This window comes from Styela clava, chromosome 13 (assembly GCF_964204865.1).
Source record: "Styela clava chromosome 13, kaStyClav1.hap1.2, whole genome shotgun sequence".
In the NCBI taxonomy this organism is placed as follows: Eukaryota; Metazoa; Chordata; class Ascidiacea; order Stolidobranchia; family Styelidae; genus Styela; species Styela clava.
This window is the reverse complement of record NC_135262.1, coordinates 15,543,099-15,568,227: the sequence shown is the minus strand read 5'-3', so window position 1 is coordinate 15,568,227 and position 25,129 is coordinate 15,543,099. Positions and strand designations below refer to the sequence as shown.

The window sequence follows — 25,129 nt, the reverse complement described above, 5'->3', positions numbered from 1 at the left end:
ACAATTTGCTTATAATACAATAATATTGGAATATATTTGGCGGACCGGCAGCAAGGTTGCCGCGAACCGGCGTTTGAGAACCACTGCTATAGATCACATAAATTAGTTGAAAACCTTGTTGGAACAAAGATGACATTTTTTTGTTTTCTCATGCTGAATGCCCGAAAAACGTTGTTTTGTGCGCCATCTTTTTTTTCTATTTTGGTAGGTTTTTGAACTAGAACTATGCATTGGTGTGTATGAATGACATCACAATCCTTCTGTTTTATTTTCTATTTCTAAAAAAATTGGATTTTTACGAATGAAATATTTGGAATTAATCTGAATATATCATGCGATCTACCCTTTTATCTATAAGTATCAGTATTGTCAGAATTGCCAGCATAGTGATAGACTGTTAAATGGCTCAGGCACATTGGAATTGCAGAGCAGAAAACCGATTCTAAATAAAGAGAAATGTAAAGATTTATAGATACTGAATGACGCGGCTAATTGGTGACTTATAGTGATAACGACAATTTCGCAAATTTATGCTGACCAATGACATTAAACATTAATGTTTAATGTCATTGTGCTGACTGACATGCAACGTCATAAACGTGCCTTTGCATCAATAGCAATGGTAGCGGCGGATCCACAAGAAGGAATGACATGCTATTTTGACTACAATCTTTCCGTTAAGGACACGAGCCAATGAATATACTTAATCAATAAACAGCGGATATAAACTCAATTCAACGTAATAATAAAGGAAATGATTGTAAAGATTCAAAACTGTCAGATATAGTTATACTTATAGTCGTAGATTGAATAGTAGGTTGTGAGGGGAAGATTCACATATGAGAGCCTGGATAATATATCCTGAACACGGTATTTATTGTTACATTCACGAGCCAGATAACTTATTTAAACAACCCTATAGGTAGGTAAACTAATGGTGTACAGAATTAGAAATATTTGCGACAAGCACTAACATATGTGAAGTTTCATAAAAAATATTAATGTTGTCTTCGATAAAACCTAATCTAATATTCAGCTGGAAATATCCTCCCTACAATGCTGAGATCACCGACAAAATCTGTTCCGGGAGAGTGGCGCGGAGAACTAAGCATTCAATCTCGCTCACTTAGTTGTTTCAGCATAGCTCAAAAAACGTTATCCCTTTACCCGCATTTTTACCCAAATCTCAGATTTGAATTGTTTACTCTTGATATGCCATAAATACAGCGGGCAATATGCTTCTAGCAGCTTTTGAGTGTCTGTCAAAACATTGTAAAGCCAAAATTGTTGTACGCATTTCCTCTGAAGAGCAATCAATACGATGAGAACAAATTTTAAATTCTGCCTTAAATTGTTTTATTTTAAAAAGACTGGATTATGCGTATTGTACTTTATTGTAGTCTGATGCATTGTGAAATATACGATTGTCTGAGACAATTTACAAAGGTTAAAAAGTGCGGTAGGGAAATTGAGTCGGGCAGGAGGTCGTACTGGTAAAAATTTCATTGTCTTTATATCTAACACAATGTAATGATTGAGTATTTGAAATAATCTGTTGATAACCGCGAACTTATTTATTTTATCTACAAAAATAGGATTTAGCGGAATTTTAAACCACTAAAATAAAAGAATTTTCCTATACAATCTTGCAAACTTCAAATTATCGAAACGCCGGGATGTTATTGAGACATTTTAATTATTTATTCATGATAATAATTCATTCTGTCTCATCATCGTCAAGTCGATGCTTTCTTCCAGAAATGGAATCCGAGCTTGATTTAAACAAGGTAAAAAATTATTTATACTGCATTTTTTATTAATTTAGTCGAATGCAAAGCCAAAAATAAATTAATTAGCAATCAGGCTCTGTGGAAAGCATTGTGGGTCATGTTTGAAATGTATAGCAATTAAACATATCAAGATCAATTTAAAATAAGAATTGTAAAACAAAATAAAAGAACGTTATAAAAATCACGTTACCAACAATAGTAGTTGTTAAATAAACTGATTTGAACTTCAATAATTAACATTCGGGATATTGCAGCTGTTAGGTACAACATGGTACGTCGGGTTACAAACAAATGACATCATGGCGTCCGAGGTAACTTGCGTAAAACTCAATAATTTTACGAAGACAATGAGTGGATTGAGTTTGATATCGGAAGAACATGGTGAAGGGTATGATTTCTATCTACATTCTGTTATATTGAAAATGTATTATAATTGGGTCATTTCGAACAGGACTGCCTGCCCTAATATCAATATAAAAGACTCGTGATTCGTCACCTTCTCACACAAGGTGAATATTCTTATATGCAATACAACTGGCTTTGAGAACAATAAAAAAATGTTATCAATTTTGAATCAATTTTTTAGTTCAATTTCATTATTTTCTTTTCTTAATTTTCATATTTAAACAACTATTTTATTTTGTTTCTTTTCGTTCTTATAAGAACAACGGTCGTCAAATACGGAGTACATTTTATTCGCCAAGGTCCCGGACTTTACAGCGTTGACAGAAAACAAGACGGTGAGATTTAAAACATCATGTCATATGTTGTATATATATATATATAGATAACTATTCGGATTCGTTTAATTGCATTTTTCTGTATTTATCATTCTGTAGAGGATTCATTATTAGCATCCCACAAGCTGGAATTTCACAACGATTACACGAAGGCAGTGAATGATATGGGTAAGTGTTTGAAGCTGAGCTTATCAAAATATCCCTCGATCTCATTGTTAATTTTTTTCAATATATGTGAGTATTGATCTTTTTTATTATAAATGTGACCAATTTATGATGTTTTATAAGCAATAGCAAAAAAATTGTTTTTTAGATGAAAATGAAATTTTGAGGAAAAATACGGTTATTTCAACTGATTACATTAACTATTTCGCATTCATTGGATGCCTTAGTTCTGGTAAGAAATACTTCTCCAAAGCTTGTTATGCACCCTAACCCTAACTATTAGGCAATACCGGTTACTTCAACAATACAGTACAGTACAGTAAAACATATATATATACTAAAGAACGCATTAGCTATAAATGAGCTCAATACATATTTTGTGTTACTATGAAAAAGAAATGTTTCTATGTTATTTCGGAGTGCTGAACAAACCAGTGGAATAAGTAATCTTTATCATATATGATGCAAATAACAAAACCAGCAGAAACCGGGAACAGAAGAAAATGCGCTGAAAATAATTAAAATATCGACAACTTAATCTATTGCTATTCCTTTTTTTTATGAAATACGCAGGAAAATGGAATATATGGACTTACTTTCCAAATTCAACTCCGTCTGTGAATAATGTTGTTGCTTTTTACAACAAGTTGACTGAACTTGAGATATCTACAACATTTCATCTATCTCTTTGTCCAGAAGAAGCACGCTTCATGAACTAATGAAATTAACGAAATGTAAATAGCGTCCCACTATCCAGATCATCAACATTGTATGTAAGATATATACTCTCACTTATGTAAACGTGAACGTAAATACTTCGCGTGCTAATCATCTATTAGACTACTAAAAAGCATGGTTTAGCCGGCATCGTCGTATCCTGGGCGCTCTATGAAATCTGCAAAACTCGGAATTTGGTAGAGGACTTGATATCTGAGTGACAATCAAACAGAATAGTCACAATCAGGTTTCCCTAAGAGCGTTATTTAATGCAGTATCGGGGTTTATCTGTTTTTCTTGTAAATAAATGTATTCAAAATTGGAACAGAGCTAAAACTGAAATATTCTTAGTATTGTTACAGGGGGATTATTCTAGATATGGGAAAAATAATAGACCCTCCCCCTCAAAAATAAAAAAAAATTAAAAAAGAGCGTCATTCCATCGATTTTTTGCATGGTTTATTAAAACTTTGATGGCGGAACTTTATATACATCGTCGCAATCAGTAGTTTCTGTCAAACTTTAATACGGTTTGATGTACGTGTTTTTGTTGCTACATACATAATTTCAGATTATACGTTTTAGTGTTCAGTTGACAACTCAGATCCATCAATGAAATACCCGCAGGTTTTTCAAATGCTCGCCCAATCTATTAAAATATGTACGCTTTTAGTATTACATTATAAGCTAATTGTTGCTTGTTGCTAGGAGACTACAGATTAGGAGAATAAAGAAAGACCCAATACATCTAAAACCGAGCAAACCCAATAAGATGATGTAATAGACAAACAATAGCAATAGACAAACAAATGACTACGTAGCTATACTAATACCCGTGCAACTTTGGGAACTCTGGAATTGAGAATATTCACCGTGAAAATGCTGTTTAGCACAATCTTGGCAATCATTCATTTTCTTGCTTTTCAAAGCTTTATTTACTCATATTATAAGTCACCGGAGAGTGAGCGGGCTCGCAGAACTTTTTAGACATACTATGACTGCATCCATACAGCTGCATCCATACAGCTGATGTTATTTAATGGTATATTGCAGCATAAAATAGAAATAGAACATTCAATGCATTTTTTCCTTAGTGAGATTTTTGGAAACTTTTTTGCTTTACGAGGTGCTTCATATTAGGCCTTACTGGAGACTTGGAATCCCTCAACTGCATACCAAGATTTTTGTCTGTCAGTCTTGTTGACCTGTATCGGTTGAGTTTGGTTTCGAATGCCGTCATTTTACTCGGCCGCGAGCTCCGCTCGGCTCGGGTGTTCGAGATCCAAATTCCCGTTCGAATACCGCAGCATTTTTGACTCGAATAATTTTGTCGACTACCGAGATATCACTGTACACTCAATTTAAATTGTACTACAAAATCGTGGTCCTTGATATTTTATCGCAGATCTAAAGATTTTTCTAACGTCGATATCTTGAAAATGATCTTGGGTGGTAGCATTGTGATAAAGCGGAGTCAGTGTTGAAGAACACGTCAATTTTGTATAATTCGTAACATTGCAAAAATACGAATTCAAAATAAATATAATCGGTCAGTTTGGCTAATATGCGAAATTCTGCTTCAGATAACTATTTCAAGATTCTTTGTGCAATGCCTCCTCCAGAAAAAAACATCACCGTCTCCGCTCAAAATAAAAATAGAAATAATCCAGTTACAGTTTTAGGGTGAGGGCTAGGAATGCAGATTGCGCCGAAAATTCAAATTCTCATATCTTTTCTAACCCGAACCTAAACCGCAACTAGATAATTACTAATTCATTATTTCAGAACGTGTTGTTTTTGCAAATATCGTAATAGTGGCGAGAGCTTTGTAAAAAAGATCCGTATTTTGCAAGCCTTGGGATACAGAAATTATAAACGAATCAATCCTTTGACAATTATCCGATTTTTAAACATAGGCATGTTTTCAAGATCTTCCATTATCTCAATCATTGAGTTGAAATTCTAAGCTTTTTATTACTTTCAGATGTCCCGTGTATCGTGCGCCAGTAACATAAGTAATACCGGCGCTCTCGTTTTCTCTGTACAGTCACCCCAAAGGTTTATTACTTCCAGCCAAACATACACCGAATCCATTGAATGCTTCGCGGGCCGCACGAAATTCCGTAGCGGGCCGCAGGATCGTCACCTCTGGTTTAGCCGTTCAGACGCTTCAGGACAGACATATACACAAAATGACTGAAAATAAGGGTCTCCTCGAGCGGAGATCCAACAATGAAAAAAACAAGAGAACAAGGCGCTTATACGGAATTTGATACCTTGTGTCAATATGATTCTGGTAACAAAACTGCAAGGTAGATATCAGCAACTAAACTAATTTATTTTCAAAAATATTCATAATGGTTAATTCAATCTCATCACTATTTGATAGAAATATCGGTGATTTATTTTTAACAACCTAGTACTCGCCAAGTGGCGTTGGGGAGCAGACAATCAAACGGTATCGACATGTACAACGATAAAAAAACGCCTCTAAATAACATAGCACTTGATTAGGGGGGAAAACCCTGCCCATATACAAAAATAACAACTCAATGTTTTGTTTGCAAAAATAAAAAGCAAACTGGAAGAGGCCATTCAATTGACTCACGGGGCTATGTACCCATCCTTCTACTGAACCCAGCACACATCGGCTATTTAACACACATCGGAAGTTCAGAATTAAATTACTTATTCGAATTGATTCAATTCTCATCGAATAATCAAGATAAAATATCAAGTCATTTGAAAATCCATTTATTTTATTGCTGTTTTAACTGACTTCATTTCAAACATAGTCAGTTTAAATTTACAGACGAATGGTTAGTGAGTGGGTAAACAAACAAAATGGCGATGACACCAACTCGCAATCTTGTTTCACGCTCGAAGAAACATCGTCAGGGTCTACTCTCGTTCTATACACGTATATTGCATAAGCAGAGGAATAAAATTCATCATATTGTAATGCCATTTATTATAGGCTATAATATTAGAACATTACGACTGTCTCTTTGATTTATGGATTTTGGATATTAAAGATGTTTTACATGTGGAAAGGTGTTGCCAGATAAACAAGTTGGTTTACATTGGATTTACCGAGTCATAGAGTAATAAATATTACGATTGGGTTATGAATTTCAAAACAGATAGTTATCTTTGGACAAGAACTGATTTGCGTAAACTGATCTTCGTATCAAGGTTGAGCTTGTGAATAGGCCTACTTTTAGACTGAGGTGAATTAGAAAATGCCTTTTTGAATCGTCAGTCCAAATATGTCATTGGTTGAGTTATTTCTTTTGGCTGAGATAGTAAATTTCTTGAGCTGAGACTGATGTGCTTAGTATTAGATTGAATTATAGAAAGTATACAAAAATGGTTCAATTCCTGCCAGCTAGAATGCGTTTGATAGTTATATTTCAAAAATCTTATTAGTATATACATTTGTCTGTTTGAGAGTATGCTTTGAAAATATTCAACAAAGATAAAGTATAGAAATCAGTTAACAGCAGCATGTGGTATTTTTTGTTCACAACTTATATCCAAATGATAATATTTAAGCTTGAATGCAAGAATGCTTCATGGCGGCTAGCGATATAGTTTGAAAAATATTCAGAATGAAAAATCAAATTTACTACTTGTGTTTTCAGGAATTGCTTAATGCCGCTGTTTCCGACTATCCATTTGTTTTTAAAGGTATTGTAATATATATCGGCTTTATTACTGTTAGATTATTTTTGAGTCCAGTGGGAGCCAACAACCCAAAGATGTGTGAAAGAGTTCACACTAAATATATTCATCACAAGCCTAGTTCAACTGAACGATATCAGTATGTTGGCTACAAGTCTGACCATCACATCAAATCATGGGCAGATGACAGAAATCAAGATGCCGGGCCCATAATATCTTTGCCGGAAGGAGGTTTTCCATCGTCTTACAAAAATGGTCTACATGGTGAAATTCCCCAAAGCTGGACAAATTTTGACCTCACTGGTTTCGATAAGTCATACCACTATCCTAGCACTAAAAATGGCGGATATAATATTGACTATCCATTAGACTTTACCGCGACACATTGTCAGCTTGGAATCAGGTCAAATGGCGGGGAAAGGGAAACCCGATTACCGCAAACTCATCAAAATTCACCCAAAGTGCTTGGTTCTATAAACCACGAAACTCCACAATCATGGAGTTCCAACGTTGTAAAAATTGGATCAAACTCAACCCCTCTAGATAAGTGTTATTACGTCGGTTCTTCTGACGGTCATCCGTCAAGTCTAAAATCCCTCCCACATCACTCTGTAGACTTTGATTCGGAGCATTCAACTACAAGTGATGTTAGGTATTCTAAAACTGGACAGGTATTTTCTCAGGATGGTATTGATAATAAAAACCAATCTACCAAAAGTGAAAAATCTTTGAAGTTTCCGTGGATGAAAAGTACAAAATCGCATCATTACGAATGGAAAGCTCAGTGGCAACAAGGTTGGTAAATTAGTTTGTTGTTTTGGAATGCTCAACTGTCAATTTAAATATCAATGCCGGATAAATTAGTATACACGCTAAGTGACGAATATTCACTCGGATTCAGTAACAGAAAACACAAAACATTAGGGATTGCAGTATTGTTTTATGCGAGAGGTAATTTGTAGATAATGTGACCTTACCTCAAAAGTGCCACCTTTGCTCCTACTAATATTTTACTTATTCGTCCTGCTAATGAAATAGTTGTTTAGCTATGAAAAGACGTAGTATTTCAATGTGCGGAGAAAAGGGAGAATTGTTAACTAAAATTGTTAATCTGTTCAGTGGAATTAGCAAATTGGCCGTTTTTTCAATTTACATAATCAAAAACTCATCGTCGTTTATTCGCTTTCAAGTCATGCGCATAGTTTGCATCATGCAATGTAGACTACTACTGATTTTATACAGACGGAAAATCAGCCTTTTCTTCTCATCACGATGTCTTGTTCTAAATGTGGTGAATATATGTTATAATGATATAGATTGTATTTGTAATTGAGTGACTTATTGATATTGTACTTATTTTATAAATGGCGTGATTTCAAAATATTATCCCTATAAATTGTTCAAATCGTCGAATCGGATACTCTAACCTAGGGTGGTACAAGGTTGACGGCCTCGCGGGCCACACCATTATTTTTGTATTGTTCGCGGGCCACAATAGTGCCAAGAATAGGCATACATTGCAATACAAAACAAACACTTTTATTGTCCAAAAAAATCATTATTTGTCATTTATCAAGCTAAAACATGCAAAAACCACCAAAAAACTCATTGAAACGTGCAAAAATCTTACCATATCTAATTTTGTTGTAAGGTTTCAAACTCTTCATAACGGAGAAAATGTCGTTTTATACAGGAATTATATTTGGCCCTTGCATTAATATTTAGTTATCAGCCATAGCCAACCTAGGCTAATTAATATATACCTCATTCAATTTTCCGTTTCCTGTTTAAGCCTATTTTGTTAGCATATATTCCCGACCAGAAAATAGAAAACCAGTTAACAATTTAGACTAGCCAAAAACATCATTCAACTTCGCTAGTTGCCTCAGCTAGCCTTAACACTAGTTAATTCAGTGACATTCATTAGTGATGTGACAATATGTCAAAAGATTTTTCTGGTTATTTATATGACTAAACAACAGCAAAGACAATTTTTTGTTTACCCTAGCGCAAATGCGACGCGGGCCATAGATAATGAAGCGGCGGGCCACATGTGGCCCGCGGGCCTGGGTTTGAACCATCCTGCTCTAACCAATATTATTAGAATACGATACCGTTTGATTTATTCCGCCTGTAGATGTTATTTAGAAAAAAAAATGCTAAGTTTTATGGAATTTAGACAAATCAACTGTGCACTTTCGTTTAACGCATATTACTTAATAAAGAAACCTGATTTGGACCATATTAATACCAGAGACTTTATTTAATGGTGTTATTTGTATTTTTATTACTGAATTTTGTTATTCCCTGTACTCACTAACTAGAAAAAAAAATACATTTATAAAGGATTGAGACAACTCGAATTCTAATAAGAGTAAAGTCATAATTGAGTCAATATAAATTCAATAAATCATTCCAGACAAGACATGATTTATACGTTTACTTTATTGGTTTGACAATCGAATTTGCATGGACTTAACATTACATTGGTTTTTATTCGGTGCTCCCGTAGTATGTGAACCAAGATGGCGGACACCAGAACGTAGTACGTGTACAAGGTTAGGGTTAGACCATAATTTCAGGTACAAATACTACGAGAGTCACTTGGCTAGTCTTCAAACTCGTAATAGAACTAAAATAAAAAAAATTGAAATAAAATTATGGCCTAACCCTATCCTGGTACAGATACTACGTTCCGGTGTCCGCCATCTTCGTCCACATACTACGGGAGTACCTTTTATTCTGCTTTCATCGCAAAAAAGTTAATCCAGTAACTTACTAGGCTCGGCCTGTATGCGATGAGAAGTTAATTTTACTAGACTTTTCCTAATTCAATAGGTTTGTAAGTAAAACTCTGCTTGAGTTATAGAAAGTCTATGATTTTTTCCCGTTACTTTATTAAAAAATTACAATTTATATCTGAAGCACAAAGCGTCACGTTCAAGCAATATAGCATTAAAGATTGGGGTACTGAATATTATATTGATACACACAATTATTGAAGATATAATCATGATAATAAAAAATGCTAAACTTAAAATCAATTTGCCGAAATTAGAATTTTCTAATATTCTTCAAATATTTTGTAGAACGAGGAAATTTAGTATTTTAAAATATCTTAATACGGTTTGACTGAATCGCTTCGAGTATTCCATAAATGTGATAAAGAGTTTCGTTCTCTTGACATTGTTCCTTTTTCTCATCTAGCTATGATTTCAGTAGATGCAATATATCAAATATCCGCTTTGATACAAATTATCTCTGTAGGCATCATCTGATTCTATATCTATACATATAAGCGTTTATTGTTTCCCATATTTTATGCTTGTCATAATAGACAAAAAAAACTATTTATTATTATTATTTTTTTTAAATCGGATTGCTGACTGGACTGACTTGAATTGCTCTTTTCTCTTTTATGTCTATACTTATCTTACCTGAATGGAAGAACGGAAGAAGAGTAGAACAAGTGAAATTGCGGAAACTCTATCGTTAGACTGCTTTGAATTTAGTGACTATCTCATAACCTCTTACATAGTCCGAAATCCAGTTGTAACTCGTTCGATCGCCAATTTCAGCAAGTTTATTGTGAATTGATAGCATGTCTTCTGCATTGGGATTTGCAGTTGGCATTGTTGCTGATACGACTCGTTCGCTGTCAGAATTACAGTGTAGTTCGATGATTTAGGATTCCTAAACAGTCCCTAACCTACTAATATTTGGTATACGATGATTATATGAATAACCTAAATCTAAACGTAATCAAAACTAATAGCACTGATGAATGATAACCAACATCTTTTCATAATAGCGAATTCGAAAGTTAAAATAGAGCTCTGAAATGTTGAGAGCGAGAATTATGGTGATATTCGGTCGACAGAAAATACCGGTTAAGAGTCAAGCGTCAATTTGGAGCAGTCTGAGAAAATATAACCAAAAAAACAGCTCAATAAAAAATTCGTGGCATTGAAATTCATTGGTAACGTTGGTGTTGTTAAACAGAATTAAATTTTTTCCCTGAAGAGTGATTTGGCCTGTATTGGGGACCGATATTTCAAGCAAAAAAGTTCACAAACAAATGTGCGCGTTGATCATAAGAGATTGCAACATTATTGGGATTGCTTGCCCTCTATTGCACGGTAGACGTTGCTATTATACCCTCGCTGTAGAGAAGCTATTTATCCAAGCGCCACAATTTTTACATTCCACTAACTGCTCATTTGAAATAACGGTTTACATATACAAATTTTGCAAAGGTTAAGCAAGAATTGTTGAACTACTGTTTAATTTGATTATTTTCATGAATTCTATGGTATATAATAGGCTGAACAAACTCTTTTAACACGGTGAATAAAAATTAATTAGACGTATTTTGAATAGCTTAGGAAGGTGTTTTTCTAAATTAAAATAAAGAAATAATACCAAACTTTCTTTCAGTTCTTCAAGTCTATGTATTTTTTGTTCAATTATTGGCATATTAATCGATTTTGTGTTGAAACATTTGAAACCTAAAAATACACCTTCAATTGTGTAACAATATAATATAAATTTAAATTTTCTTAAATACTTGCATACAATATAGGCTAACCTTCATAAACAGATAAAATTGAAAAATATGGAAAACTCTATTGCTCTGGAGATAACAATAGAATTTAGTGCTTTTCAAAACATAATCCTAATCTAGGACGATCAACTTGAATTGAGTTATTATTTTGCATCACGAATTATGTAAAAAATATAAATTATCAGGCGAATAAATTGATTTAGTTTTATTGCATTTGACTGTTGTTTTTCAGGTCGCAAACTTTCAAAATATTGAAAACATTGCCGATCAAATCCTATCCGTAAAAGTTTTTGTCATAATAAATTGTTCCAGACAGAGGGTAAATTTCTAATATAATAATTTTCTGTAAGAATCCACGAATATTTTGGATTTCGAATAGTATTCATTCAGACTCGAGTGTAGGAAACAAGTTTTGTTCTATTACTCTAAAAATATTTGTAGAATTAAAATTTTGTTAGTTTTTCAATTTCTAGATACTAAAATATTTTATAATAATCTTAACAACGTATTTTTAAAACCTAATTGTTAGAATGAACATTATTTTAGTTTTCAAAAATTTATAGTTACCTCAAATCCAACGCGTCCAACGTTATTAATGTATTAATCTTTGCCGTAAACGTAATACGTTTTTCTTTCTTTGTGTATATTACTTCTTTACTGTTCGGAATTTTATTTCCGTGAAAATTGTACTTATTTAAATTTCATTTGTTAAAATCACTAAAACATATAATAAACAGTTTTGTTGCAGAAGTTGACAAATATTTAGTGATAATAATATATACTATATATATAATTTTGAATATATATATAACTAAAAATTTAATGTTTATTGTAAAATAGACGCATATTTATTTCAAACTCATTTAAAAAAAACATAGCTTGAATATATTTTGAATAATACAAAATTTTTGGAGATATATAAAACTCGCATTATCTGAAATTGAAGAAAAAAATAATTCGAGAATCTCCATTGAGTTAGTAACTATAACGGTTATAACTCAATCTTTGTGGCAACGATGGTATACCGTTTTACAAGCATTTATTATAAACTGATTGGCAATTCATCGCTCAAAATTGGTTTTGTTTCAAATGTTGAAAATTGTCTGTTGTACATAATATTGAAAAATCTGCTGATGCACGAACCAAATACCTTCTTAGTTGCAATCAATCATCTCATACTCTTATACATGATAACAAGCACAAACATAATTATATTTTCCGAATCCAGCTAGTAAATTCTAGTCAGGATTGGGTCCAACGAGACTGCAGGGAATTTTTTCAACACTTTCTCACAATTAAATATTTTAATAAAAGCAATACAGTAACATATTTTTCTATCCGCATCGTTCTTCTAGATCCTTGTTTCTTAACCTGGGTTCAATCGAACCTCTGGGATTCGATAAAGCTGTTTCAGGGGTTCGACGAAGATCCTCTGAAAGAGTTGTATATCATGAACCTTCCTATTACCCAGCCAACTAATTATGTAATAGGAACTGTAGTTCATCTCAGATATACAAACGTGCACGTTTAAACAACTCACAACACTGCTTCCCGCAGATGTAAGTTTTAGTGGACCTGTAAATGAATGTTACACATTAGATTCCAGTTAAACTTCATCGAAATCTCATATCGTTACAGATGTCGTACGCTTTGGTGTACTTTCTATTGTAGCGCTTGCTGATGATTTCTGCATATATACTTATGGGCACGATATATCTTAGGTTGTTTTAACGTGGAGTTTAAATATTTGCGTGGCTTGCCCCCTATTCATAGTCTACTAATAAAAATGTATCTAAGTTTACGGACAAGTCAAGGATAGGTAGTGAGTATACATAAATATAAAAGATAAATTTGTGGCAAAGAATATTTTATTGCACAGCTTTGCTTAAAATTATCAATGATATCTCTATTTCTATGAAACGATGGACAAAGGCTTTTACCCACATTTCAATGTAGTTTGAATATTGAGAAACGAATGAAACGAGCTACCAAATTTTTTTAAGTGACATATCATCTTTCGGTTTTCAAAAAGTTGCAATTTTTGCATAATCAGTTTTTCGTCATATATTGACCTAACTTAAGATATACAAAATCAAAGAAACACCCGCTCAACTTAACAACAAAAAGCATCTGCTTCCATCAACAACATTGTGACAAAACAATGACTAATTCCATTGAGGTATTGATATCCTAGATTAGAGTTACCCAACTTATGGGTCGCGAGCCTGAACAGGGTTTTGTCTAGTAAATTTTATTGTTTATTTATTTTATATTTGTTAGTGAATCGCTCTGCTCAATAAAAATTAATTGTGTTAAGTATTACAGTGTAAAACCTTGGCAGCATATATTTCGCTTAACTAAAGCCACGCTATCTTTTCAAAAACTCGCAGTGCAGCCCAGGTAATTTTAGGTAACATATTCGCCATGTTAAAATTGCAGTTATAAAACACTGCATGTCGTTCAATATTTAAGAGTATAACGTCACGCTAATAACCGATTTGCGTAAGTCATTTTTGGCGATTTTGAGTTTTTTATAAAATAGGTATTTATGTAATGCTGCGCACCTGTCTGTTAACTCAGATTTTATTTTAAGAATTCTGAAACCCATAAAATGGAGATTTAGTATAACATGCACATTTGTGCAATTGTTTCGTCATAATGTATTATCATTGTTCCCGCATAACTATTGTGACGTCACAAAGGCAAAGTAACCTCGGCGAAGTATTTTCGAGTTTTTGCATCTCGGATTCTAGCTTAGCGCGTATTAAATTGAATTTATACTACAGTATAGGAAGACGTGCACCTGTGATATCCACTGTCCGAGTCCAATTCACCTTGGTTGGCTTTTATATTGTGTGCATTGCTGTTTTTTTTTTATTTTTATTTAATCTTAGTCTTATTTCGGTGGGTGTGCAGAACGTGTTATGTTGATGAAATATATATTTTTAAACATAAAAAATAATGTAATTGAAACTGATTAGCTATTTTGAGGATTAGACATTGTAGATACTGAGAATTATATTCGTTTTTTGAATGTTTAGTTTTCAGGACTGGTGCATATAGTAAAGTTGCAAAATTGCGTATGTCCCCAAGTCATAGACACATTTCTGCCTAAGTCACAGTGCGCCAATATGACGTCACTTAACTGCATCATACAAATTAACTTAAATTCGGCTACAATCAAAAAATTGAACCATGGCAAATTATTGACTCTCAATGGCATAACAATATCATTAGTCAGTTTTTTACGTTTTTCTCAAAACTGCTAAAAATGACTTACGCAATTCGGTTATTAGCGTGACGATAATCAGGTCGCTCGATTTTACAATTTTTTTGGGGTCACTTAAAAAGGTTGGGAGCCACTGTCTCAGGTTACACCACTATGATCCTTTCTATAACCTTGCGCACAGATAGCATCCTCTAGTTCCAATCGTTCAACACGATGGGGTTCGACGGAGGCTAGCAGAATAGCGCGAGGTTAAGAACCACTGTTATAGACGGAGTCCCCATAAATTGCTTTTATTAATCCGGTTTGAATAATATCCATTGTTTCGCCTGTTTGCATATAATACCATTGCTTTGTTATCCAGTTTGTTTATAGTTTGAATTAGGCAAGAGATCACAATGACTGCAAATTCGAAATACCATTATTTATATATATATCTGATCAGTTTGCAAGTTGCATAAAATGCATGTAATGTGTCCATCATTGAGGAGAGCGTAAAATACATTATCAATGTGTTATTTTATTTGGAATCAGCGACCAATTTCATCGTAGTTGTTTTAGGATTTCATTACCCTCATTCATACGAACTTTATTACGCGACATCGGCTGCCAGTGCGTAACAAAATGGCTGGAGACACGCCCGTATGGCCAAGAGCAACGTCGACATGACGTTGCAAGAATAAACAAAAAGGAACAGCACTAAAGAAAGTCAACATTCTTTAACAGTCTCGTTTCTCGTAATTAATTAATATCAGACTGCTTCAATTATTGTATGAATATGTACGAACTTCACACTTTCAAAATAACTGGTTCAACACCATGCCTGCACAATAATGTTATTTAATGTTATGTGTTCGTGAAACAGAATCGCCAAATAATTATGTGTCCTCGACTGTTGTAGAAAAAAATTGTTTGCAATATATTTTAATATAATTCATTCTTAGGGCAGTAAAATATATTGTTATAGTTCAAAATGGTACAACAATTTATCGTTGGCATCCATCTTTCGGAAAAATGTTTGTTTCTTCGATAAGTAAACGATTATGGGCTGTTGGTGCCATTACTATACACTAGCAAATTAAAAAAATTTTTTCAATGCCATTGGACTTGACCACTCATTGTCTTTACAAAAACAGTCAAAATAAAATATATTCATCTGACTGTTTGATACGTTTATTTGGCTAATAATTAAATAAAGCTTAAACATAAATATACCAATATTTTTGTTCGAAATGCTAGATGATCAAATGTTTTGTGATCCAAAAAGCTCAAACTTAAATGTTTAAAACCAATATGACTGCATAATGATGCATTGTTAAATACACAATTAAATTTCGGTACAAATTTTGAATTTCTTTAGTATCTATATTTAGTATTCAACTCTTAGCTACAAAACGTATTTGATTCATTGAATATGGCTGAATACTAAAACAGCATATTGTATAAAGCAATTTTTTATTACATTAATTAACAAAACTTCATGCCATAAAAGGCCAAATAGGAAAAGCCCCACGGTAGTGCCGTTAGCCAGATGTAACCTTCCGTCGAAAGCACTTTGTAAATATAATGTCTTATCAGTCGTCTTACAGCACCTTCAATCCGTAAGAGCTTTTATCGAAGCAAGCAAACTTTGATACCGTTTGATGTGCTATAAGCCACCAAGACTCTTTTGCGTATGCTTAGACTGACCTAATGGTGATACACTGCCTCTTTCTTGGAACGATAAAGAATTGTATCTATAAGGTGCGATTTTTGATTGTTCATATATGACAGGAATTATATTAAAAACAGAACAAATGCGTGTAAATTGCGAAGTCATTTACCACATAAGTTAAAACGAGGTGTGGACAGATAAGGTTTAAGAGTTTTCAGCCATGCATGATGACCGATTAGAGCCTATTTTAAAATATATAATCAGAGGTGACAAAAACATTGTCCGGTTTAAGTGGACGATCTTATGTTTGATAGATTTATCTTTTTGATGGCGATTTTCTCATCGGTCGTTTGGAGTGTATGTTTACATGCTATTTAATACTTCAAATAATGCTGATGACTGATGCTACAAATATATATGTTAGTGAAGCTAAATTCACAGTATATAACTATTTTGTAGATAGAACAATCAATAAATTGTATTATTTTCATTTACAATACAATTTGTTCAATTTTCCTTTTCCCCTTTTCACGAAGACCCAAAACTCATGTCGATGACTAAGTATTCATAGCATCGAGAAAATTGATACTAAAATGGAATATTTTTGATTGTTAAAATAATTCTGTAATTATTCTTTCACTACTCCAAATCAGGTATGTAACATCTTTCCACAATTTGTCTGCTGACAAAAGCTAACATTGATTCATTGCGTTTAGTCAAATGTTAGCCTGTTACTCAATTGTTCTTCGTGGGTGGTGCTATTTCCTAATTCTCAGAAAACCCCAATGTTTTTAAAATTGACCACATTTGTGTATTCCCACCCACTTTATTCACAATAAACAGATATGGACTTGTCATGGATAAATTAAACATCCATTCACATCATCAATGCGTAAGAATAAAAATAAAACTTCTGTTTTTTCGCCATTTTCTCATTTTCTGAGTACAATTCACTACAATTAAAGTGATGATTGTTTTAAATTTGATACCCAAATTTAAATGTGCCTATTTTGATTTTTGATCAATTAAGCACATTATTATTACTATGATTTTGTATAGATAATTAAGGAGACCCCGATTGGTATACATTGATGAGGCTGTTTCTTCATCCGCGTTTGGCCTGAGAAGACCTTCATGTTTTAATCTAAAAAGGGTGGTAAATAGAACAGAATTGTTTTGAATTTTCCGTTTAATATATTTATAAACCTAATACCTCATTACCGAGTTTATACTTGCTAATTCTCTCACTGGGAGATTTATGGATTTATGTAAAGATGGAATGCCAAACCGTTTCTCTAAAGCCAGTATTACTTTAGGTAGACACTTTTAGACACTTCTATTCTATTCAAAAACAGATTAAAAACGTAATATACAAATTCATGTCTTGCTCACGAAAAGTAGTAGGTTTGTGTTGTGTTTTCATTTCATCAAAGTCGGTTTTCTCACGATCTGAAGCTTTATACTTAGTTTGGCGCTTCAAAAAAACAAACATTCGTTCTCTGTCGATTTCACCCCGTTGAGTTATCTCAGGCATCATATAATGAAATACTGCACCGGTTGACAAGGCAAATATTAGTAATGGCTGCTGAGTTACGCTGTGTATATTTTGACATCACTATCTTGAGTATGAAACAGATTGTCCAAGCATTTGTTATAATTGAAGGATACAGCAAAATGATCATATCAAGCATAGTACATTTTTGATACACGAAACCACATATGTACTTTTCCATAACCTATTTACCAATCATCTCATACTGAATCTCCATATCAATTCAGTGATATATGCTTGGCAAACTTCTAAATATCTGTGCTTATAAATCTTTCAAAAATGTTGGCATTTTATATCACTAAATGACCTTTTAATGCACTGCTGACCCGAGAAGACGTTATTTTTAATGTGATTGCAAACACGGGTGGGATTTGTAATTTATTCGCATCATTTTTTCTGAATAAACTTGACGATATCGAACGAACTTTTGCTGGGCATTTGCCTACTCATATGACTCCCTGAGTAACTGCACATATCTGTTACAGAGAAACTTGTTCATTGTTATTAGGAAAAAAAACTTTGAATAGCAAGGTTGAAATGCGATTTACAATCAATATTCAAAAATAAAAATTTGTTACATAGACAAAATAATATAGTTTTTTTGTGATATATTGACCTGATAAAATTTTGTATTTCGGAATCTGTCAAACCATATTCATGTGTTAATTTATGCTAACATCTGTACAAACTGAAAAAAAAGAAATTATGATTAAATTTTGGCTTCAAAATCAATCAACTTTCTCTTGGCCAAATCGGATACTATCTGAATGGAGCCATTGTGTTTAAATATAACGTCAAACACATTTTTTTAAATTGGTTCGTGGTAATTAACAAAACATGACGTGTTGGCAGATGAACGTGCTGCCTCTAAAAATTGGCCATATTTTGAAAGTCAATAAAATGTTTTCTAAGATTAAAGAAGCACCAAATGTGCGTTGATCCAGTAACATTACCGAAAAACTTATATCGGGTATTAAATTAAAGGTCTCTCGTTCAAATTTTCACTCAAACAAAATGACGTCCAGTGTACACATACTACGACGTTCCATATCAGGCAAACCTTTTTATCAACACAGAATCGTGTCTTCTAACAAAAATCTTTGATGAAGTTTTGAATTAGAGAATATTGTGTCCGCTAAAAACAAAAAGAGAATGGCATGTTTTTTTTTTATTTACTTTTGTTTTATTATTTTGTCTTGTAAATTTTTCAAATATTTGCTAACACGGTCTAACGTCAGCCATAAATCGTAGTCGCCAATATATGTCAAAGTAACAAAGATAAGGTAGCTAAGAACAAGGCGGGATGGACGTTTATTATCTACCGTTTGCTATCTTAAATGACAATATTTGTTTTTGTAGAACGTACTGTCCTGTCACTCGCTGACCTATACATTTGCACGCAATCAAATACAACAATTCTCATAATAGAGTAAAATGTACATCTTCGAAAAATGTTATGAAATCACAGGTCGAACGCATTAATATATAGATGATAGTAACAAAATTATTCTGAGAAAAACAGGACATTCAAACAAAGCATGCAAATATATGTAAAGCAAATAATAGTTTTCTCGATATGTGGTCAAGATCTCACTAGAATGGCCTATAGCAGGGGTCGGGAACCTTTTTGGTCAAGAGAGCCATAAAATATACATATTCTCAATTGCATTTCCGTGCGAGCCATATAACATTTCTTCAATTAATCAGACCTGAAATGTTTACTCGAAAGTTAACACATACAATGTCAATATACATTTAATGTGATTTCTGATGCTGCATGTAGTCGCTGCGGGCCTTGAACGGTTGCTCACCTGCAGCCCAAGTTGAAATCTACGATACTCATCACCCTTTTTCGTTTAGGTTACTCCGTAGTGTTTTTAAAACTATATCGCTTTGTGATGTCACAATGTATGTTCCAGAATCCCATTGTTTGTCACAATGCCTGTCTAGTAAATATCTTACATAACATAGACATGTGCTGGGCGCGCGTTCTCAAACGTATTGGGAATTTCCTGCCAAATTTGGCTATAAAAGAGTTTGAAATCTCGAAACAATAGTAAGCCTAGTCTTAGAATATTAGATTTTTCTGGGAGCCATATGCCGTCACCAAAAGAGCCATATATGGCTCGCGAGCCATGGGTTCCCGACCCCTGGCCTATAGTCACGCTTCACGATTGGGGAGAAATTCCTCAAGGGGAGAAATTTTTTCGTTCTTAAAAAGATATTTTGCTTTGTATTTGCTGTAGTAGTACTAATATTTTTCGATTGTATATTATCACTATATATAGGCTTACCATACGTCCCGCTTTAGGCGGAACAGTCCCGCTTTTCAGCGTTTTGTCCCGCCGTCCCGATAAGTCAGCCAAAAGTCCCGCTTTTCCAGCATAATACACAAACATGTTCTCGTTACTGTTGTTTCTGTGTAGCGCAGCGCTAGCCTACTTACTGAAGGTGTGTGCGTTCGTTTCCCGCTGATTCCCATTCATAGCAGACGTATCGCATGTAAAACCAATACTAATTAGTCTAAATTCGAATTATTTGTACCGGTATCGTTAACGTCAATTCCTTCCTATTTTTCGAACTGAACCCGATATTTGGACAGAGAATATGCGCATGAAATTTCGATAACAATATGGTCAATAAAGACAGCCGAGACAGCTTTAAATGTAGGGATGTAGGCCTATGTAGTAAAATCGGAAAATGTGAAGTTATAAAATCACAGCTAAGGGGTCGTTGTCTTTCGAGGCGTCCCTATTTGAAGTCACAAAAATATTGTAACCCTAACTATATATAATACTTGTGCGCACATTATAAATTACGTAAACTACAATAAAATAGGCAACGGAAGGAATTCAACGAAAACGGCTCAATGAAGGATCATTGTCTACATCGCCATAACTATAGATGATAATTTAGAAATAAATCTTTCTCAACATTATTACCTACAGCGGACCAGAGAAATCTGACCCACGACCTTTCACAAAATTGTAATTACGGAAAAACCCGCTTCATAATCTAGGAATACGTCGTTAAGATCTTGTAAACTAAGCATGCTTTATTACAAAACAATCGTATATTGAGACGAATTTAGAGGTTACCAGCCTGACCAAATAGTTAAAAGTTATGATTATGGGTCGAGGATCCATTGTAGTCTGCGTCATGCAAAGTATTTGCACTAAGTATCTGATGCCCTGATGTGTATACAACTCACAAGTTCTATCCAAAAGAGCTTTACGCTCCTAGACACCAAATGTATCTCTGAATCGTTTTGTTATTATCTATCTTGTTGTAGTTCGGCGAATGGTTGTCGAAGCAAAATCTGATTTTAAGAGCTCCTTATACAAGTTACTTTTGATTAGCAATAAAATACTCTAGAAACAAGTGCAATTTATGCAATGAATATACGCATTAACTTTTAAGATTCTACAAGGCTGAATGTAGTTTACCTGAAGATTTTGCCACTTTACGACTTGCTAAAAAATACCGAGGTAAAGATGTAACTTGTAGCACACAGAAGTCATTATTTCAAGAATTAAATGCATCACGTTGTTCAAGGTACAGCATGTGAAGGCCATCTTATAAATTGAGGATTCTGTGCAGAAACCCATTGCCGCATTTGTTTCACGATGTTTATTCAATGTTATTAATTCAAGATTTAAGAAAAACCTTCAAAAACTTTAAACCAAGTATAACACCAAGTAATTCGAAATGTACTTATGATTCCCGAATCCACAAAATTCAGCAAAATCACACGGAAGCTATGCTTGGCAAAGTACATAAGTAATGTAATATAAATTATCACGATGTATTTGGAAATCAATTTATATCTCATCATCGTAATTCATTTTAACAAAATAAATATTAAAACATCTGTACAAAATTACACACCTGTTACAAATTAATTCCAGATCAACAGTCAACTGATAAAACTCATTGAGGAATATAGCTAATTCGATACGTTATTTATTGGGGCAAACCATATTGCCAGTGTGATTATTAGAGAAGTTGCAGCGAAGTACAAAAGTATTACTTCAACATATGCAATGAATAGGGCTTAATACAACATAACGGTGTTGTTATGATTCATGTTTATGCGAAAAATGGAAATTTGTCTGTTTATAAAATATTTACTTTTATTCAAATTTAGAAATAGTATCCTCATTCATTTTTTTTCTGAATTTTACGATGTTTTAGTATTCCCCTCTCGTATCAAAGAACTATCTGAAAAATACTTTTATATTTTCAGGAAAACAAATTTGTTTTATCATCTTACTTTTAGTAAGTTGACAGACACTATAATTAGCTTGATGAATAATAATGTTCAAAAAGTAGATATGAATATAACTATATTGATTTTATTTATTGGATTCAATGCAGTATAAGTAATTCTTTAAGGAATCCTTGTAATATTTTATCTCGATATAAATGCTGCTGTAATTTGCTTTGTCCGGACAACGATAAAGTAACTTTAATTTGATATATGTAGCGGTACATACTAGTTGCATAAACACTGTATTCTGAAAGATATCTTCTATGTTTTATCTTTTAGGCATTTCTAAACTTTGAAGTACACATTGATTTTTCAAAAATTCCATTTTATTGAAGGATTTTAAAACTGAAAATGGTAGAAACTAATAGTGGAAAATTCAGCTCAAACAAAAATGGTAGACGGGAACCATCTTGTATTATATGAACAAATAAAGTTAACTTCGTGTCACTGAATGAACCGTAAATATTTTCTTAAGTAGCATTGTTCTTTTCTTTGATAATGAAACGCTGTAATTCATTGATAGAAATATCAAATAAAATGTCACTAGAACTCTTTGTTCTAATTAAAACTTGAACGAAATGTTACGTCAATACACGTTTTAAACTATTCCATCAAAGATGAGAAATAGTTATTTAATTGTATTCTTGTATATATTATAAACATTAAGTTAATATACTAATATATCAATTTATTACATGTCATATTAACTCTTATCATTGTAGCCATGGGTATGACTTCGCCATTCTTCCCAGAGGTCGAGGAAAATAAGCGAACAAGAACTGCCTATGCGAGATGGCAATTGCTAGAATTGGAGAAAGAATTCCACTTTAGTCGTTATATCACAAGGCCCAGACGAATTGAACTTGCAGCTATGCTAAGTTTAACTGAAAGACATATTAAAATTTGGTTTCAAAACAGGTGAATGGATATTTGTATATAATTATTGTTTTGAGGCTTGATATTCGACCTGCTTAGTCACGTATTGATTGTATTTCTTAGAATTTTTATGCATACTAATTCATTATGATTTGGAATAAAACTAAAAAAATGATTCGTAATTTTCATCGTTACCCGACCTGGTCTCTAGTGCCCACTTACTGACAATTGTAAATCGTTTTTGTGTGTGTTGTGAATATATTGAATTATGTACGATGCTATGATACGAAATTATGCTGGACATTTGATGATAAAGTTGTACTCAGATTTTTTTTGATAAAACCGCAAGCGTTATATAGCACTCAAGATTTGCGTTTGTATTTCTTTTTTGTTAGAAAGAAGTCTTGAATTCAGAAATCTGTACCACGAGTTGTCATTCGAATATTATATGTGCAACAAAATGGCTTCAGATTATAGCAACTTATTATGACGTTGCCCAATAATCATTGTTTTACATTACATCCGCATAAACCAAAGGAAAAAAGATTCTATAACAGTAGCTACTTAATTCCTATTATATATATTCTGTTTTCTTGGAATAACATTTTAACTCACCAAAAATTTAAAATTAACATATAATTTTACATAGACGAATGAAGTGGAAGAAAGACAACTCGCTAACACCAAAAAATGCGATGATACTTGGCACGGAAGAAGATCTATCAGGATCCGAGACAAGCATAGCAGAAAAGAGTTGCTCTATTCCAAGTGATAAAGCATCAAATGTTCCGGTAACATTTCCCTTGTCTGACAATGACGTGAAACTTTCCGTCAGCTTATCAGAGTCTTTATCGGACCTAGCAAACTTGACGAAAATGCATTCAAATCACGGACAAGAGTTGCCAGCATTTCCACCCCCGTATTCAACACCTTCATTTTAGAAATTATTCTGGGCGTCAAAGCCTTTTCAAGCATAAAATTTAAATGCCTTGAATATCGAAAGAATCGGCGTTAAACAAATGAAATATTAATCATTCTGGTAACTGTTCCCGACCTAGTTGATCGGTATTTCAAAAGTTTATTACTGCTCTGTTATTTATTTATTCTTAGTATTTGAAAAATATTACGTTTTTTGTAGAAGTTAAGACAAAAATTATGGTTGAAATATATCATCATTTAATTGGTGAATTAGAAGTAAATTGCTCCCGACATTACATATCCTCTTCTTATCGGCCATCGAATATCAGAATTGATATTAATGATAAGCGCTATTACAGATCGCAATCCTTCAAGCCTAGAAATCTCAGAAATTGTTTTATTTTTTCCAAGAGCATACAATAACACAAACATAGAAAATAAAAAAATGCCATTGATTTAGAACCATAAGAGATAGATCAGATTTTAAAGTACTGTACAGCAACTACAAATATTCTTATTTAATATGAATAGCAAAAGAAGAAATTAGACTAAATATGATGAAAATTAACAGGTCGAATTTAACCTGGCAGACATTGCTGATAATCACTATCTAGCTTTCAGCGCTGTCCTATCGCTTACCTCGTGAATGTCAATATTGGGTAACAAAATTTTAAATCAGAATTAGAGTGTTATTATCAACAGTATTTTTTTTTTTTGATAAATAGTGACTGACAAATAACAATTCACAAAAAAAACTGTGACCAAATGTGCAACAGATATGACATCTCTGTTACAATATAAGTAAGCAATTCTAACGTCATTGATTAATGTTTGAACTTGTCAAATATTTCATATGGACCCTAATTAGACGGGAAAAATAATGATAAAAGGTGTTTCAGATATATAGTTAACATAATATTCTTTTTCTGTCTCCTAGAATGATATAATAAAAATATAGTCTGTTTAAAATTAA

General features: G+C 33.1%; 2 protein-coding genes across 3 annotated transcripts; both read left to right on the top strand.

Moving 5' to 3' along the window:
* The first annotated feature begins 1,608 nt into the window (after positions 1–1,608).
* Positions 1,609–3,748, top strand: LOC120332928 (uncharacterized). 2 transcript variants are annotated; one of them, XM_039400269.2, is made up of 6 exons: positions 1,609–1,787; positions 2,045–2,178; positions 2,454–2,530; positions 2,630–2,698; positions 2,844–2,927; positions 3,269–3,748. In XM_039400269.2, the coding sequence occupies exons 1-6, from the start codon at positions 1,677–1,679 to the stop codon at positions 3,412–3,414; spliced, it is 621 nt and encodes a 206-aa protein (XP_039256203.2). In that variant the 5' UTR covers positions 1,609–1,676; the 3' UTR covers positions 3,415–3,748. The 2 variants fall into 2 exon arrangements, with proteins under 2 accessions (XP_039256203.2, XP_039256204.2); XM_039400270.2 differs by lacking the exon at positions 2,844–2,927.
* A 3,391-nt stretch (positions 3,749–7,139) lies between these two features.
* LOC120333024 (homeobox protein Hox-D5-like) lies at positions 7,140–24,258 on the top strand. Its single transcript, XM_039400371.2, has 3 exons — positions 7,140–7,891; positions 23,085–23,280; positions 23,888–24,258. The coding sequence occupies exons 1-3, from the start codon at positions 7,174–7,176 to the stop codon at positions 24,177–24,179; spliced, it is 1,206 nt and encodes a 401-aa protein (XP_039256305.2). The 5' UTR covers positions 7,140–7,173; the 3' UTR covers positions 24,180–24,258.
* Positions 24,259–25,129: the final 871 nt, after the last annotated feature.

Bases quoted from the DNA above. Each gene is read 5' to 3' on its own strand.
- LOC120333024 (XM_039400371.2), top strand. From the start codon at position 7,174: ATGTGTGAAAGAGTTCACACTAAATATATTCATCACAAGCCTAGTTCA. The intron at 7,892-23,084 runs GTTGGTAAATTA...TTATCATTGTAG, and splicing joins GAAAGCTCAGTGGCAACAAG to CCATGGGTATGACTTCGCCA. The intron at 23,281-23,887 runs GTGAATGGATAT...AATTTTACATAG, and splicing joins AAAATTTGGTTTCAAAACAG to ACGAATGAAGTGGAAGAAAG.
- LOC120332928 (XM_039400269.2), top strand. From the start codon at position 1,677: ATGTTATTGAGACATTTTAATTATTTATTCATGATAATAATTCATTCT. The intron at 1,788-2,044 runs GTAAAAAATTAT...GGGATATTGCAG, and splicing joins CCGAGCTTGATTTAAACAAG to CTGTTAGGTACAACATGGTA. The intron at 2,699-2,843 runs GTAAGTGTTTGA...ATTGTTTTTTAG, and splicing joins GAAGGCAGTGAATGATATGG to ATGAAAATGAAATTTTGAGG.